The sequence below is a fragment of the Eubalaena glacialis genome, chromosome 16, assembly GCF_028564815.1.
Source record: "Eubalaena glacialis isolate mEubGla1 chromosome 16, mEubGla1.1.hap2.+ XY, whole genome shotgun sequence".
NCBI lineage: Eukaryota > Metazoa > Chordata > Mammalia > Artiodactyla > Balaenidae > Eubalaena > Eubalaena glacialis.
This window is the reverse complement of record NC_083731.1, coordinates 69,544,800-69,563,439: the sequence shown is the minus strand read 5'-3', so window position 1 is coordinate 69,563,439 and position 18,640 is coordinate 69,544,800. Positions and strand designations below refer to the sequence as shown.

Below are 18,640 nucleotides of genomic sequence, written 5' to 3'. Positions count from 1 at the left end.
GTTAACAGCAGTGCCAAGCTGAGGCAGCTGCTGGTGTGTCTGTGTGTGTCTGTGTGTCTGTGTGTGAGAGAGAGACTGAAAAAAAAAAAAAAAGGGAAACACGGGATTCTGTACTGTTCCTTTCCTCCGGACGAGCTCGGAGGACTGACGTATTCAAGATGGCATTTGACAGGCTGAGCCTGAGAGCATTTTTCACACCCAGGGCCCCTTTAAGGGAACCTGCTCCACCCACAGTCCCTGGGGCTCGGACACCCATAGTTTGTCCTCCTCCCTCCTCTCCAGTCACACCTGAGCCCAGCGTGTCCAGTCCTTCAACTGGCTGGGACCTGTGGCTCCTCGCCCGGTGCGGTGGATGAGCTGGGTCCCCTGTTCCCTGAGATCTAAGTTATCAAAAGACAGAGGTGATGAGCCGCGGGAGTGCAGCTGACAAGTCATGAGCCGAAAGGGGCAGGGGTGGCCTGAGTGACCACACCAAGCCGGCAGGTGAGGGGACGGGGCTGAGGTGTCACAGAGGAGTACACGCACAGCAAGAGGCGCAAGGGCCGTGGGCGGGACGAGACCCTGTGCCAGGGAAGGGCTAAAGGAGATGGGGGGTTTCTGCAGCAGCCTGTCCCCCACTTTTTTTCAAAGCAATTTGTTTGGGTCTCTAGTTTCCTACAACTAAATTGCTTAATGAAGATAAAGATTTGAAGGCGGTGTCAGACTACAAACCTCATGGCAAAGGCAACATTGATGGTGTGTGTTTATGGAGTGGAATCATATTGCAAGAGAGCCTGTGCGTATGTATGTGCTCAGAGGGAATAATCCTCCTCCCCCTCCTCCTTCTTCCCCCTCCTCCTCCTTCCCCTTCCCCCTCCTCCCCCTCTTCCTCCTTCCCCCTCCTCCCCCTCCTCCTCCTTCCCCTTCCCCCTCCTCCTTCCCCTTACCCCTCATCCCCCTCCTCCTCCTTCCCCTTCCCCCTCCTCCCCTCCTCCTCCCCTCCTCCTCCTTCCCCTCCTCCTCCTTCCCCTTCCCCCTCTTCCCCTCCTCCCCCTGCCCCTTCCCCCCCTCCCCCTTCCCCCTCCTCCCCCTTCCTCCTCCTCCCCCTCCTCCCTCTCTCCCTCTTTCTCCTCCTCCCCCTCCTCCCTCTCCCAGTCCTTCCCCTTCCCCCTCCTCCCTCTCCTCCTCCTTCCTCTTCCCCCTCCTCCCCCTCCTCCCTCCTCCTCCTGCTCCCCCTCCTCCTTCTCCTCCAAGGTCTCCTCCTCTTCCTCCTTCACTTTCTCTTTCTCTCCCTACTTCTCTTTCTCTTCCTTAGCTCTAATACCTTAATTTTCTAAACGTTTTTATTTTGAAATAGTTTCCGAATTACAGAAAGTTGCATTTTGCTGATTACCTGCCCTGATAGCTACAGGGCTGGTTCCCTTTGGTCATTAAAATTTGAGCTTAAACATCACCACTATGAGACACCTGTCACTCTTAACTACTTCACCTTATTTTAATTCTTACTATCTGATATTTTCCTTTCTCACTTAAAAAAAATACGTTTATGGTCTATTTTATTCCTTCCTATACAGGGCTTGTACATAGTAGCTGCTCAATAGAGATTTAATGAATGTTTGTTAAGTGAATGAGTGTGCTGACTTCAATTCTGTTCAGATCAGTATTTGCTGGTTAATGGTCCTAGCTTGCTTCTTGTTTGGTATGTGTCTTGTCTTTCATATTGCTTTCAGTTTTCTCTTATATATTCTCCACCGTCTTTCTCTCCATTACTGTCCACTTATCTCTTTGTTCTCATTCTTACTAACTTCTTTCTTCTTGATGGGGTCTCTCTCTTGCTTCCATGCTTGTTGCCAGTCTTCAACCTTCAGGAGACCTTACTCATATCTTTCAAAGCCAACTTTTCAATGAATAACCCCTGCACTCAGCCCCCTCCCACCCTGTTTGACATCCCCTTGGGCCATGGTCAGTCAGAAGCAGTGTGGATTCTAGAAGACAAAGAAGAGCAGACAAAATCATCATTCATTCAAGTCATCTGCCAAGAACCCGCAGAAAGAGCCCTGTGGGTCCGTGTCTTTCGTTAGAGGTAATTAACTCCAGAGACAAAAGGTACCTACTGTCTGGATCTCATTTAAACTTAGCCCTCCTCACATATCCTGGCAAATTTCACAACACTGATAATGCAATAGGAGCAAAGGGGGGTAAATATATGTGGAAGATAGAGCCATATATCACCCAACAAAGTTTTAAAGGCAAATGAGGAAAAAATATTGCTTCTATTCTGAAGCTGTGGAAGGAATCTTAATCTTTTTTTTGTAATACTGTGTCTGAACTAAACTCCCATGTTACATCTATATTGAAAATGCACTCAGAGAAAAATTTGGTTTTCATTGTATATTTCAAATATTGTTTTTAAAAAAATGACGGTTGTGTGCTGCATAAGCATGGCAGATTAACTACATGCTCCTTACCACCCTCCCTCCTAGAATCTTATTTAAATGACTGTAAAGGTAGTAAAAAAAACAAAAACAAAAACAAAAATCCAAGAGGACAAAGTGAATTGGGTAGGAAACAGCATCGGATGAGAGAGATTTCAACACAATTTTGGGTGATGGAGGATTTGCAAAGAAGGGGGCAGGATGGGAAGCCAAGGGTTCCTCTTCGGACCCACAGAAAGGCTTCCCAAGGTATGCAGTCCCACAAGGCAACACGCTGAGAATGGGGATTATCTGGAAGTCTGTCCATGGAGCAGTTCGCCATCCTTCCCATCCTCGTGAAGTCTGGCAACTGCCCTCCCCACCCCTCAGAGTCTGGAGGCTTATTCTCTAGAGAAATTGACCTTAAGAAACTCGGGAGAATCATAGTGAAGTGGGGTGGGGAGAGATGGGATACAAGTTGAAAACAAGGAAATTAAGTGAAAATCTGCCCATTGCATAGTAGGCTCTCATCCCCCACCCCACACTGCGAGGATTCTTCTCTGAAGCCTGTGAATAAACCAAGAAAAAAGATCCCAGGCACCAACACTGGAGGACCTCCCTCCCCCCAAATGAAAACGGGAACTTGCCAATTGATCTCCCTGTGGTGACGCCCCACAAAGACTCACAACTGAACTTGCAATTAGCTTTGCACTAAAATATGAAAGAATAGGCAAGATCACCAGACATTTTGTGGGTAGCTACAAAATGGAAGAGAGAGAGAGAGAAAGAGAAAGAAAAAGGAAGGAAGGAAGAAAGGGAGGGAGGGAGGGAGGAAGGAAAGAACAAACATGGAGGAAACAGATCATGCTGAAAACAGAAAAAAATAAATTAACATTCTATGGTGGAGGAGGGAAGGTAAGATTATAAAGGGATAGCACAGGCTGATCTTGGTGGTGATGTATCTTATGTGATAAAATAACATAGAATTATACACACACATTGTACCAATGTCAGTTTCCTGGTTTTGATATTGTGTTACAAGTTCGTAAGATAAAACCATTTGGGGAAACTGGGTAAAGGGTACTTGGGACCTCCTGGTGTTACATCTTTATACATCTTTGCAACTTCCCAACCATCTATAATTATTTCAAAATAAAAAGTTAAAAAACGAATATCCTCAGTGTGTTGAGAAGGTATTGCATCCCAAACAAGAATGAGATACTATAAAAATAATCAAAGGAAGACAAATTTCTTTGAGGTTAAAAATGATACAGTTCCAAAAAATTAAAGGGCTGAAAAATAATACTGAAAAAGTCACATAAAACAGAAGTGACGGTAAAGCAATGAGAAAAGTTAAAGAGAAAAAGAAAAGAAAAAAAAAAAAAAACTCTTGGCCGTAGGACAAGAATAAAGGGACCCACAGAGTATAGATAAGTCGTATTAAAACCAGAGCCCAAGAGTGAAGGAATGCCACATCCGCTACTCAGACCCCTAGGGTGCCTGTGGATCCAGAAACCCTCTCCAGATCCAGTCCCTGTAAGAGCACGTGCTTTCAAGTTTGAAAGACAGCCCACCTTCCCTATTACTTTATTCGTATCCTTATATGAAGTCCCTTTACTTGAGTTAGCTTGAAGTCTTGTGTTGCTTGCAACCAAATGAGTCTCACCATAAGAAACATGAAATACGCTGCTGAGACTTCGTCGTCTCCATGTTCACAAAACAAAGTTTTGTCATGAGTTTCATACAACTGCAAGAGGAGAGTAAACACAAATGCATATGCAATAACTATGCTGGTACAAAGAACGCATTGTACTAAAAGTACTGGCTTTCCCGGACAAGTGATCGGTACACGGTAGGTATTCTCCTTCTGTATTGCTGATCTCGCGCGAGCTGGAGGGGCTTTGGGCGCAGCCGCTGCCTCGCCTCTGCAAGGCAAGCCGGGAGAGCCATGACAATGCGCATGCGCTGCGCCAGGCTCTGCGCGCCCTCGGTCTCCAGCGAGAAGCGAGGGCTAGTGCCTCGTGCAAATTTAACTCCTGTGGTTTCTCTCTGCCTGGAAACCTACCGGGAAGGAGATGCTGGAAGATGCCGTTTAGCTTAGCCAAGTTGACACCTAGAACCACCATAGGTATGCCACTATTATTCTAAGTTTCCCCAGGGATTTTCTAAAGTAGCAAACTAAGATGGCGAATTTTGAGTTTGGAAAATGTTTGGTTTTAACAAAATCTCAGAACTGTGAAGGGAGTGGCTGGAGGATGCCAACTCCAATGATGAAGCTCAGGGGATGAGAACTTTCCAAACCCCAAGCAGAGTTGAAGCTGGATTTTGCCTAAGACAGGAAAAGGGCGGGGTTGGCGGGGCGGGGCGGGGCGGGGGGGGGGGCAAAGTTGGCCGACGGAGTCGGGGGTGATCCAATATGTTACCTAACTGAGTCGTAGGGACCCTCTTCCGGGCCCTAGCCCCACAGAGGCCCTCTGTCTCTGCAAGGGAGGGTTCTTTTTCCACTTGGGTTCAGTAGGTGAATAAGGAAACCGAAGCTGAGATAGCAACACAGCACAAGCTTTATTCAGTGGCCAAAGAATGAAGAAGCGGGAACTAAGTTCACAGATCAGCTTCTCACCTACCTGGGGAGAGTGGTTTAATTTTAAACACTAAAGGCAAAGGGAGGAGGAACGAGGGGAGGCATATGCATTAGTCCTCTGGAGAAGGGGCAGGGCTTTTTCTGAGGGAGAGGGGTGCTACCCCCTTTTTATCCTTTTTGGGTCCTTATTCTTAGGTTTTGGCTGCAGGTGTGTGTGTTATTTTATGTGCTAATGTAGTAAAATCAGCGTATAATGAGACTCAGGGTCCGTTGGAGGTCAGATTCCTCAGCATCTTGGTCCCAGCTGGTTCCGTCTGGTTTTGTTTGTAGCTTCCTTTCTTATCGCTGGACCTTTTAACTTAAAGATTTATGGTATACTCTAATAAAGATGTTAAAAAATACAGAAAGAAAGAAAGAAAAAAAAAAGAAAAAAGTATAACTCCCACATCAATGATACATTATTAATAATAGTCAATAAAAATTAATAAAATTTTAAAAAGATTTATGGTAATTACTGCTAAAGGTTGGGGAGTTGGCAGGTTTGGAGCAAGGACACTCCTGCTAAAAGTGGAGGTTGGAGGGTTGTGAGCAAAGCCCTTGAGCAGTTCTGGCAAATACAGTATTAGAAAAATGTTGGCCACTTGCTTGAGGAAGTTGTGAGAAAATTAATCATATCTCTGGGCACGTGGGGGAAAAAGTCACCCATAAAAAATAAAAACTCTGGGCATGCACCACAAACAGGCATGACTTATCAATGTATCCTGCTTGTATCGATTGTGAAACTCAAGCCAAGAAGTGAACGTGCAAAATGATCCAGAGGCATCAAAAGCTCTAGAGTCATGGCCAAAACAAATGCAAGATTGTCTGAACCCAAGGCTCACTGGGACTCCCAGTGAAAAATTAACTCCTAGTAAAGATGAGTACAATTAAAAAAAAAAAATTCTATTCAAAGAGGAAATCAGCTATCATGAAAGAGAGTTAGCATATATAATAAACAAGAGATTAACATGCTGAGAATTTTAAATAACAGGATAATCTGAAAGAAACTATAAAATAAACATATTTATAGTGATCAAATTTTTAATAAGCTTAGAAATCATAATAACAGCATAGGTTCTATGAAAAAGAGTTAAGAAAGAATCAAATAGAGTTTCTAGAAATAAGTCATTGAAAAGAAAAACTTGTATGAATTAAACAGCATATTAGGAACAGCTGAAATACTGTAAGATAAATTTGAAGAAATCATCTTGAATGCAGTACACCAAAATAAAGAGATGGAAATATACATGAGAAAAGTTCAAAGACATGGGGAACTAAAAGATTTAAAAAAATTACATCTAGAAGGAAAGCATAGAGGGAAGGAGGGAGAGGCCAATGAAGAGCCAATGGCTAAGAATTTTCTAGAGAGGAACAGTATGCAGTCTCAATTTGAAGAAGCATTCTGAATTCCCAAGCATAAAAAATAAAACCAAGTCCACACTAAATATATTAGGGTCAAACTTCAGAATATCAAAGACAACAAGGAAATGCTAAACACAATGAGAGGATCCATAGGTTACCTACAAAAGAATAGTAGCCATGCAGAGAACAGACTTGTTATCAACAATAGATGCAAAAGATAAATGTCACAGTGCTGAAGTGAAATAGTCATCAGCCTAGAACTCTGTACTCACCTAAATTATATGAGAGTGAAGTGAAATAAAGGCGTTTTGTACATCAATGCCTACCATGTAACAGAAAGTCTTCCTGTAGAAATTCTTCCTGTATTTAAAATATATATTTGTTTTTAAAAATCAGTGTTTCTCATAATACACTTTATAAATGTTAGCTACTGTTGATTCAATTCCCTGGGCGGAACAAAAAAGCAGAGGAAAAAACGCCAACTTTCCCAAGTTTACCAAACAAGTTAAAGACAAAAATCCTTGATCTTGGACTTCCAGCTCTAGAACTGTGAATAATAAACTTCTGTTGTTTACAAGCTACCCAGTCGGTGTTGTGTTGTTGTAGCAGCCTGAACGGACTACCAGATAGGTAACAAATAGTCTGTGGACTGACGGGTCCACAAAACATGCATTATGTAGCACCGTCCTGCAACACAGTGGTTTCACCCAGAGGATTATTCGATTTTAGAATTTTAGAGCTGGAAGGAATGCTAGACCCCATCCAATCCAAATCCTTGGTTTTACAGTTGAGGATACTGAGAACCTGAAAGTTTTAGTAAATTGCCCAGAGTCACACAGTGGGTGCAATTCAATATGAAGTCAAGGCCAAGTGTCCTAAGTCTTTCTCCTCACCAGCACTCCCTGCAATACCCAAAGGAAGATGAATTTCTTCGGAGGTTCCTGCTGAATAGTCTTCAGGCTCCATCTGACATGGGATTTAGTAGAAGGGCCAGGGTTGCCTCCTGGATGGGGGCACGATGTGGAGGCTGAGAATGTGCTTTCAAAACAGACAGAAAGGGGTCATGTTCCAGCTGTCTCTTACTAGAAGAATATCTTTGGGAAAATTACTTAAATTCTCAAAACCTCAGTTTCTTATATTGTAAACGTCCCACCTTGACGTTGACTGTGTGGATTAGAGATACAAAACTAAAGTCTCTGGTGTTCCCTCTTGTGGTAGGCAGAATAATGGTCCCCCAAAGATGTCTCGGTCCTAATCCTTGGAACCTGTGACTATGTCATGTCACATGGCAATGGGAGAATTTAGGTTGGCAGGTGGAGTTAAGGTGTGCTAATCAGCTGATCTTGAGATGGAGCGATTATCCTGGATCATCTGGGTGGGACCATTGTAAAGAGGATAAGAATCCTCAAAAGACGGAGAAAGAAGAGGAAAAATTAGAGATGACAGCGAGAGACAGAATCATCGCTGGCTTTGAAGATAGAAGGGTGTCATGAGCCAAGGAATGAAGGCAGCCTCTAGAAGCTGGAAAAGGCAAGAAAATGGATTCTCCCCTAGGGCCTCCGGAAGAAACACAGCCTTGCTGACACCGTGACTTAAACACTAAACCCAGTGAGACCCATTTCAGACATAAATCCTCCAGAACTGTACGATAATGAAATTGTGTTGTTTTAAGCCACTGATTTGTGGTCATTTGTTACAGTAGCTGTAGGAAACGAATATACCTTTCATCTGAGCATTATTCCTGCTTTCCTAGAGCAGCCTTTACTTATCTTTTGGAAGACATAGCTTTTTGGAGGACATATCTCATAGTGGTATTTGGGGGCAGAATATGCTCTAACAAAGCCAGCCAGAGCAGAAAGCCAGCTTCTTTTGAGGGTGTAGCTTCTCTCCTGCTGTTTCTCAGTTGCTTTTAGCTATTTGGGTTAGAAACAGTGGTTTCATTTGGGAGTCATCACACTTGGGAATTCAAATGTACTCTAAAATAGCTAATCATCTGATTTTTGTTTTTCTCTTGCCTGATCGTACATTTTAGTTAGAGCTGCCCTCTTGCAATGCGTCAGGCGCTGTTTGCCAGGAAAGGGTTAAGGGAGCAGCAACAATGAGGTTCCGTGGTGCCTGGCAGTGGTGGCAGCAGGCGGTTTGTGGTCTCTGCCCCTTGCAACACCCACCATCCTGTTTGATGCAACCCTTTGATGCAGTGTGAAAGGCAGCGACTTGCTCTGTTTGACCCACTTCCTTATACTTGAGCACAAGTAGTGGGATTTGCATGTTTCGTAACTGGGTATTCATTACATTGCATAAAATTCTCAGCATGTGGAGACACCATAATATGACCATTGCCAGTGATGAGTTTATATAAAAAAAGGAGAAAATGCAGCGCGAGGCTCAACCTAGTTTTGACACATACTTGCCCGCTTGCTTCCAATCACATGGGTGTGTCGCCCTCAGCTTCTCTGGTGATACTGATGCTGGCGGGGACCCGCTGGCTGTTGAGAAGAGGAACAAACTTTTTGTGGTTCCTCAGAGTAAAGAAGCTGTTGCTATTTCTGAAACAAGCTGTAGAAGTGTGGGATACTTTTAGCTTCCCCCTTTTCTAATTTTTTTAGAATAAAATAGCTAAGTCTGGCTCCAGGTAAAATAGTGAAGCATTTAATCCATTTCCTTAAGATTTATGGCAATCAAATTTATTTAATTTTATTACAAAATTAAACGAGTAGAAAATAGGAAATTTTAAACAATTAAAATAACCACAATAAGATACCAGTTTCCCCTATCAAATGATTAAATATTTTAAATGACAATCCTCAGTGTTTTGGTGAGCGTGTGGTGGAAAAGATGACGTAGATTGCTGGTGTGTACATGAGTGAGCACACAAATTTTCCAGAAAGCAAACTGGCTTTCTGTGTCAAGAGCCTTCAGCATGTTTATATATGTAACCCTGAAATGATACTGTTCAGAATTCATCCTTTTTAAACTCATCCTTTCAGTTTCCTTATCTCTAAAATAGAGATATTAATAGAGACTATTTCATAGGGTGATTTGAGAATTACATAATGGAAAACTGGCACACAATGTGTGCTAGACAAATGTTAGGCATAATTATTGATGAAAAAAATAAGAATCTTTCCAGATAAAGATTATTACAATGTGGTGGCATAGAACTTTCAGATATTGGTGCCCTGTGTGCTTGGTCCACCCACTGCTCATTCAGCTCTGGAAATAGATCTCATAAGATGTCTCAAAGTTACGTAAACTGGAGCTTTCAATTTAATTCAGACATATTGTCATAAAAAGGGTTAAGGACTTCTTTGACGTAAGAAAACTACACATATAATTTGTATGGATTGCTTTTAGGGTAAACTTTGTTTTCTTTTTTTTTTTAAGATTTTTTTGATGTGAACCATTTTTAAAGTCTTTATTGCATTTGTTACAATATTGCTTCTGTTTTATGTTTTGATTTTTTTCGCCATGAGGCATGTGGAATCTTAGCTTCCCAACCAGGGATGGAACCAACATCCCCTGCATTGGAAGGTGAAGTCCTAACCACTGGACTGCCAGGGAAGTCCCTAAACTTCGTTTTCTGAGGGAACATTCTAGTGAGCACTCAGTGCCTGGAATTGTGTGTTTCATGTGGGCTGATTGAACTTTATCAGCAGCAGGTTTGTAGGATTAGGATCTGGGTCTATTTGAAGGTTTTCAAAGGTCTTTGATGACGAGCCTTCCTGGCCCCTAAGGAACGGGAATTCAGATTGGTTTGGCTGGTAATGATTGGGCTGTAGTTTGGGTGAGCAAATCAAAGTCTGCTGTGAAAGAAAAGAGGAGAATTCGGCTGTTTGGGAAGACAATAAAGGGAGTGTGCAACAGGGACTCACAGAAAATAGAGAAGAGAGCGCTGCAAGTAGTGTTTATGGGATGGAGAGCTAGTTACCTGGGACTTTAGAGGGGATGGTCAGAATGGGGAGGGGCTGCCCAGGGAGGGAGAGGGGGAATTGGGGAGGGGAGTAGACTGATAGGCCTGTCCTGGGTCCTTCTCATGCAGTTGGAGCCGCCTTGAATGGTGTCTCCATCACTGACCCACAAGCGTTCACACATATAGAGACCTCCGTCCCCTCCACCACTGAGCTGCATATAGGGTAAACCTGGGCTCCACCTGCCCTGTGCTTTGTCAGCTGAAAGATAGACCCTCAGGCTGGGACAGTGCTTAATGGCATCCCCATTACCATTATAAGATAATATTGTTTTCCTATTTTTTAAAAACCTGTTTGTCTTTTACACAGGACATGCTATCTGCTTGTGTCCATTGTGAACTATAAATAGTTGTAATTCCATTTGCTCTGTAAAAAGGGGGTCAAGGAGATAGATCCAGTAGTCATGATAACAAACACCCTCTGTTATCATAATGGAATGAAAACAGCTGCAGTCTAAATTCAGGGACGTTTGGGGGTTCTTTGAGAAATCACCAAAAGGAATACTGTACATCATTTTGGGTCTCTTTCTTGGTGTATTGCCAAGTGGACAGGGAAAATGGAATTGGAAAGTTCCAGTTAAGGCAGTTCTTTCTATGACACATGATGTTACAAAAAAGTGCCCTTTCCTGGATGCTGTTGCAAGGACTGTCTATTATCGTGCTTTCTGGGCCAAGAGAATCTTCAGTTAAGGTCAATTGGAAATCTGGTGGCTGAGCAGATTTTTCCCAAATAGATAATGACTTTTTGTAATTGTCTCTGTATCTGTCCTAGGCCTTGTGGAGACTATTGATCTCTGTGCTGAGCCAAGTTTTGCATTACTATAAATTACTGGGGTAATTCTTACTTTTTAGTGCCTCGCTCCTTAAATTAAAAGTGTATGACCAAAGCAAGAGTGACTCAGGGATCAAAAAATGCAATTAGTGTGCATCTCTTTTTAGTACAGAAAACACCTACCATTTAAAAGCTATGTGAAATTGAGCTAAAAAAAAGTAAAGGAAGAAAATCAAGCTGACTGTTATTTGTACAGTTTCAAGTAAGCCCATGGTTCTCACTGAACTTTTTAAACTTACGGTAAGTGGCTTAGCTGAGTTGCCAAGGAATATGCCACTTGTCCCCATAAAGTTTCAACTCTGGCTTCTGCAGAATTTTCTAACATCAAATTCCTGTATTTGAAACCCAGTGAAAATTTCATTGGTTCAGGTTTTCCCAGTGATCAAACATACTCAGAAAATTGCTGTGGAAATGTTGTTAAGGAGGGTCAGACAGCGTTTCAGAACTGACGCTTTGAGGAGACTGATACTTATTCTTCTCACGCTCCAGGTGCCAGGAAACATCCTTTCCAATTTTCAGAAGCAGCCGGGGTGGAAATTCTCTCAGAAGGGACAGGTGGTCCCAGTGTCCTGCACTCGTGCATTGTCCTTGGGCCACAAGGGCCCGATGGCGAGGGGGCTGCAGCTGCCTTTTTGAGCGAGTGGGACCCAGTCAGGGCGGAGGCCGTTGTCGGGAAGGGGGCGGCACTGAGTAACTTGACCCTTTCTCTGCACAGCCCTTTATATCCACGTCCAAGGGCTGGTTCTTTCCCTGCCCCTGCATGGAATTTCTGCTAGATTGAAAAGTCCTCCTGCCCTCTGTGTTCTAAGCAGTATCATTTCAGTACCAAAGCAACCAGTCCAGTGAAGTAATCACACTCTGAACTCTTCGGCAAGTAAGAACATATTGGGTCAGGCCTGGAACCCATGCGGGGGAGGGGCTGTGATCCACTGCATCTGTCACCCCTCACCACCCTCCCCCAACTTGCTCTCCGATTGCTTAGCTACAGTTTCTGACCTTTCAGAGAGGTGCCCCGGCGGGGAGGGGATTAGGAGAAAAGGACACAGTCTCGTGTCGCTGTCACGATCTGACATTGTGCCACGTGGGCTTGGTGGATGCTCGAAGCCCGCTCTTTCTGGCAGTTTTGTGGGTTTCTTGGAGAGTCCGCCACGCCCAGGAATCCCCCATTGCGGCTCCCACTATTCAGGCAATGCTTCCTTCAGTTGCCGCTTCCACCTCCCTCAAGCCCTGTACCTCCAGCAGTAGATCCCCCTGCAGAATCATTTGGCTCCACACCCCAGTAAAGCTCCCAGAGAGAACCCTTTCACAATGACCCCAGGCCTGATGCTCCGTCTGGTCACCTGACTCAAAGGGAAACTCCTGCATCCCTGCCCCTGAGTGTGGTCCTGCCGCTCGTGCCCAAGCTGTCCTGTCTCTTTTATCTTTGCTTGGCCACCTCAGGCCTGTAGCCACAGTCTCTTCCCTTTAGAATTCTCTGTGCGTGTCCTTCACCAGTGCCTTGTGTTCGTGAAGTTCCAGTGAACATAAAACTCATCAAGCAGGCCCTAGAAACCTCTCCCAGTTGCCTTAAGGCAAGGGGGAAGCTACCTCCACAATTTCTTTTAGGTAGCTGGAGGATACCTGTCTGTCTGCTTGTCTGTGACTATCACAAATCTAGTTTTGTCCACCTTATTTCCAAGCTCTATATAACGTTTTGACTTGAAATGTTACGTATAACACCTCAATTTGGAAACTTATTTTAAGCATTCAGGCCCCCGCAAAACAGAAACACCCAGAGTCCCACTTTAGCATCCTGTTAACAGTTGCTAACCAGTATCAAACAATAGCTTAGAACCCAAGAAGTGATATCAAATGCATTTATAAGGTGGTAACATGTAAACAAAGAAAAGCTTAGTCTGGCAAGTTATACTGACAAGGATTCAGAGGCAGGTCAGGACCTAGCAGGTGTGAGTGTTAGGATTGATTAGTAATGTCTTCAGGGAGCTGGGGAATATGATGATGCGGGGCTAGGTGTCTGCCGTCCCAGAAGATGTTGGGAGCTCAATAACAAAGCAGATCTTACATGCTGTTCCCAGGCTATCTTGGTTTGCTATTTAGAAGATTTTTTTTCTTTGAAGAGGTGTACAGAGGTACAAAAAGGAAAGTAATTGGACCAGGAGTGGTTGCTTTCTTCCTTGCCAGTAAGCCAGATAGACCAGTGTCTGGTGAGGTGAAAGACACTGGTCCCCTGCCCTACCCCACAAGTGGGATCACAGCAAATCAGTTTGCTTAACCTTGTTCCCAGCCTAACATATAATCCTAAGTGATATCAGGTTTAAAAGAGCAGCTTCAAGGGAAAAATAAGTGAGCTCAAGACAGATGACTTTAGCAGGGGGAATATTACTCTTTGCTGGTATCGTTGATTGGAGTCACACAACAAGCTGTATTTGTTAGGGTTAGGTTTGGCTGGAGATAACAGCAAATGCAAAATATCAGTGGCTAAACCAAGCTAGAAATTAATTTCTCTCTCATATACAAGATATGCAGTACCAGGTCTGATATTGTGGTTTATGGTGTCATCAGATACCTGGGATCCTTCTTTCTTTTCTCAAGGTCGACCACCTCATGGCCCAAAATGGCTCCAGTTGTCTCGTTTTCATCCTAGGCTGGAGGAAAGAGGAAAGGGCAGAAAGTGTCTTCTCTTGGATCAATCTGGTCCCTTTAAACAGACGTCCTGGAGCCCTGTGGAAACTTTCATGTCTCATTGGCCATAATTTTGTCATCAAATCTAGCCTCAAGAGAGCCTGGGAAATTCAGCATCTTATACTGGGAGGCAATGTGCCTAGCTAAAAATCAAGATTCTGGTCCTAACGAGGAAAAGGAGAAAGGAAATGCTGTGGGTTATCAGTCTTCTGTGCCACACAGGTAATACTAGAAAAGCAATGGCTTTAAAATCCCTCCATTCTTTTGGTATATGAAAATGCTTTGCAAATTATAAAATATTTAGGCAATGTAATCTGGTTTCTAATGGGTTGTAAGAGTTTGAAGTGATGCAAAGACAGGGCACTATTTGGTGCGAAATTAAATGATCATATTAGGAGTATTCAAAACGTAGTGTTTTTTTCTCCTGATAAATAACTTAAACATTGTGACCATATATCTGAATTTTTTTTTTTAAATGAGAGTGTATAGTCTGGCATCTCATCTGAGTCTGGCAATAGATCAGAATATTGTGAAATCATTTTGCAATATGTTATTAGACTCACTTTCTGTTCTGTTGAGAATTTATTCAATTGAATAAAAACATAGAAGGTGCCTGCTATGTGTAAGGCATTGTAGTAGAAAATACCTGAAAAACTAGCAAAAGGGAAAATGGCATACCCTATTTTTAAAAAGGAAAAAAAAAAACCCAATCCATTAGAATGTAAATTTCATGAGGACAGGAACTTTTGTCACTTTCATTCACTGCTATAACTGAAGGGTCTAGGACAGTGTCTGGCATACGATAGGAACCCAATAAATATTTGTTAATTGAATGAATGACTGAATGCATCCTAGAAAATATTGACCTGTCTCCTACTCTAAGAAAACAAAACATAAATCAACTTGAAAGTATATATATGTATGTTTTTCTTTATTTTTTTTTAGGCCACGTCATACGGGACCCTAGTTCCCCAACCAGGGATCGAACCCATGCCCTCTGCATTGGGAGCACGGAGTCTTAACCACTGGACTGCCAGGGAAGTCCTTATATATATATGGTTTTATAAATATGTTTCTGAGGAGTGGTATATTAAATCATACTTAGAGCTAATAATTTAAAGATGCCATATAAAGATTTTCAAAGAATGCGTTTATAAAGAGAATAATCACCCTTATTTTGTTTGTTTGACAAATCTAGATTTTTTTAATATGTGACACTTGCATAAAGTGGCCTCAACTCCACTTCAGTGCCCAGAAGAGAACAGAATATGACTTAAAACTAATATAGTTTTTAAATATCATATCAGCTCTATAAAACTAATTTTTTCCTATGACAAAGTTATAGTCTTGGTGAATTAATGAATGAAATAAAGATTTTTTTCATACTTCTTCCTCCTATAAAGTATAAATCAAGGGAATCATTCTAGAGACTTCCCTCCCTCCATCATGTTCAACATCTACTAATTTTATATTTTAAAAATATTTTTATATATTTTATTTTATATTTATATTTATATATTTATTTATATTAATATTTATTTATATTTTATTTATATTTTATATTTTTATTTTTTATATTTTATATTCTAAATATTTCTTGAAAATTCTCCTCTCTGCTATTACTCTTGTGGCTAGGTAGAAACCTTAGCACCTTCTCTGGATTTTTTCATCTGTTTCCATATTTGATCATGTTATTCTTCTGTTAAAATCTTTCAGTGACTCTTCAGCAGCCAGCGACCCTCCTTAGCATGGCATGGGAGTCTTATGACCCCACTCTGCTTATTTCTCTAGCCTTATCTCCCATAATGCTCTGCTATACACTTTACAACAGTAACCCCTTTCATTTGGTTCAACTAATGTGTCCTCAGGAAGTCTTCCTTGAATCCCCAGAATTGGCCTTGTGTGACCTCACTGTGCTCCTGTGGCATATGGGACACACCTCTGTCATAGTACATGCCACATTACACTTTATCCGAAGGACATATACTTCATGGTACCCGTCATCTAGTAGGTACTCAATAAATCACTGGTGAATTGAACTCAGCTGGAAAAAATTTGATCTCCAGAAAACATTAGTTTGAAAGTTTTATTTAAATAATAGTTAATGTGATTATTATTTATTTTCTTCTTCCATTACAAAACTACTAATCTTCAGGTCTCACCAGAAGTATGCAGCAGGACACTCTGAACCCTTTGGCCTCCCACAAATAATATGTTCCCCAACAACTGTTTTCTGGTGAAACATATAACATTTCTTATTGGTGAAAAATAGGACTTCCTCACATGTTAGAAAAAGTGGTTAGATAGTCCAAATGGGTTGGCACTCCTGATTTGTGGAGGTATGGATTTCTGAGATTAATTGCATTGGGAACATTTGCATTGCTGGCCTAGCCAAAGGAATCCTATTCAAAGATTAGAAGTGCTTAACTAAGTGCAACTTGGAGAAAATAGAAGAATCAATTTTTTGTCATTAATCTCTACATCGTCCCCCCCCAAAATGTAATGAAAACAACAAATAAGTATAATCAGAGGGGCTTCCCTGGTGGCTCAGTGGTTAAGAGTCCGCCTGCCAATGCTGGGGACACGGGTTCGAGCCCTGATCCGGGAGGATCCCACATGCTGCAGAGCAAATAAGCCTGCGTGCCACAACTACTGAGCCTGCACTCTAGAGCCCGTGAGCCACAACTGCTGAGGCCCACGTGCCGCAACTACTAAAGCCCACGTGCCTAGAGCCCGTGCTCCGCAACAAGAGAAGCCGCAGCAATAAGAAGCCCGCTCAGCACAACGAAGAGTAGCCCCTGCTACTCTTCGCAAGTGGCCCCGCTAGCCACAACTAGAGAAAGCCTGTGCCTAGCAACGAAGACCCAACACAGCCAAAAATAAAAAAAATTAAAAAATAAAAATAAAAAGAATAATCAGAGATCCTCAATTGACATTCAATCAACTGGAAATGTCATTGTGTCAAGAATTTAAAAAGAGAAGAAATTGGAGAAATGTGTGTTTAAAATCCATTAAAAAAACAAACAAGCCATAACGCCCTTGAAGGCAGCCATCATGGTACAGGAGGAGGGAGAACTGGGCTGGGCCTGAGGAGACACATTCTGATGTTAAAAGTAAGAGCTACCCTTTTCTGAGCTCCTACTCTGTGCCAGGTCCTGTACTAGGTACCTTATCAGTACTGTACTGAGCCGAGAAGCCTTGGGCCTCTCAACTTTTCTTGGCCTTATTGGAAGTAAGGACTCTGAATCTGGGCTTTGGGAAGGAATCAACTCCCATCCCCGCCCATCCTGCCCCATGGTGGCTGCCCACATGGCAGGGGCTGCTGACTAGAACAACTCCACACACATATGCCACCCTCACTGCGGCCTTCCAACTGGGTGTCAACCCTCACTGCTGGGAAGTGGGAGGAGAGAGAAGTTTGGGAGGGATGGAGCATTAGCGGAGGAGGGTGGTTGGGCTGTAGAAAGCCTATTCGCTACAGGACACTTGTCTGCCCTTCGTGAGCAAGTCAGGAAGGACCTGGCCTCCCGAGCCTGCAGGAAGCAGAGGCCCTGGGTGGTACCACCTGGAACGCTCACCGCAGCTGCATCAACTTGGGCTGGAGAAGGCCCCGGGGAAGCCGTGGTGGAAGACTGGTGCTTCCCCATGCCTCCCTCTGCGATCTCTGGCAGACAGTGATACCATAGAGGATCTTCACATTGTCGCTCATGGGGTGTTGTAGGAAAGGCAGTTTATGGGAGTCAGATTATCAAGAGTCCAGACTCAGGATGTATGATGGCAGGTATATGAAACTAAAGCTCTGCCTCCATGTGCAGGTTATGGTTAAAGAGTGACACCAGTGAGTGACCTCTGAGCGTCCGCTGCCCAGGAGATGTTACATGCTTCTACCTCCTTAGATTCCGAGCAGGAAATGACAATGTCCAGTAAAGGGGGCTTAGAAGGCCCTACTTGCCTATCCCCACCCCCTGCCTTTCGCCATAGCTGGCGAAAGCAGACTGATTCCACTTGTGGCTGAGAGAACAAAGCAGAGGGCAAGCAGAGCTGGCATCCAGTTTTTCAGAGCAAGGTATAGTATTCCTTGGAGCTATATTGATCAAAACGCTGAGCTTGAACATAATATTTTTTGAATAAGTGCATAAGCACTTATATCTATGATTAACTCCCAAATAAGATGCAGACATTTTATCATAAACAGTATGGGTCACACAGAAACAAATGCCCCAATAACTGAATTATTACGCTTATTATTACATGAATGAAGTCACAGTGTATGTTTCTGAATGGGGAGACTCTGTATTGTGTGGATATCAGTTTTCTTCAAATTCTAACTGAAATCCAAAATTTTTTATTTGGTGAGGGGGAGAAGAAATAAAACAAAATAATTTTTTAAATTATAATAATTTTTAAAAATATAATTATACAAAGCAAAATAATTTTAAAAATTATAATACTTTTCAAAAATATAATAGTTATTATACCTTTGTATAAAAACAAAGGTATAAGAATAACTAAAAAGTATTGAATACGGGTAACAATGAGTGGGAACTTGATAAATGAAATATTAAGATGTGGTTTCAGTTAAAACAACTAAAGCAGTAATGGTGTTGGCATCACAGAAGCAAATTAATGGAACAGAATAGAAAGTACAAAAAAAGTGGGCCTAACTATGTAAGAATTTAATGTATCACAAAGACAACATTTCATATTGGTTGGGTAAAGATTCAGTAGGTAATGAAAGAGAACACAACTTTGCAGCATTCTAGAAAGACTTGAATTTTGGAACC

At 42.5% G+C, this 18,640-nt stretch overlaps 1 protein-coding gene across 1 annotated transcript in view; it reads right to left on the bottom strand.

The window, feature by feature from the left end:
* Positions 1 to 282: 282 nt before the first annotated feature.
* LRRC63 (leucine rich repeat containing 63) overlaps positions 283 to 18,640 on the bottom strand; it is a 64,460-nt gene continuing 46,102 nt past the window's right edge. Inside the window, exons 10-15 of the mRNA XM_061170919.1 lie at positions 17,809 to 17,867; positions 17,376 to 17,520; positions 11,625 to 11,802; positions 4,230 to 4,454; positions 4,060 to 4,140; positions 283 to 561 (exon numbers count right to left, since the gene is read on the bottom strand). Coding sequence (XP_061026902.1) covers positions 283 to 561; positions 4,060 to 4,140; positions 4,230 to 4,454; positions 11,625 to 11,802; positions 17,376 to 17,520; positions 17,809 to 17,867 — 967 coding nt within the window. The remainder of the gene's footprint in view (positions 562 to 4,059; positions 4,141 to 4,229; positions 4,455 to 11,624; positions 11,803 to 17,375; positions 17,521 to 17,808; positions 17,868 to 18,640) is intronic.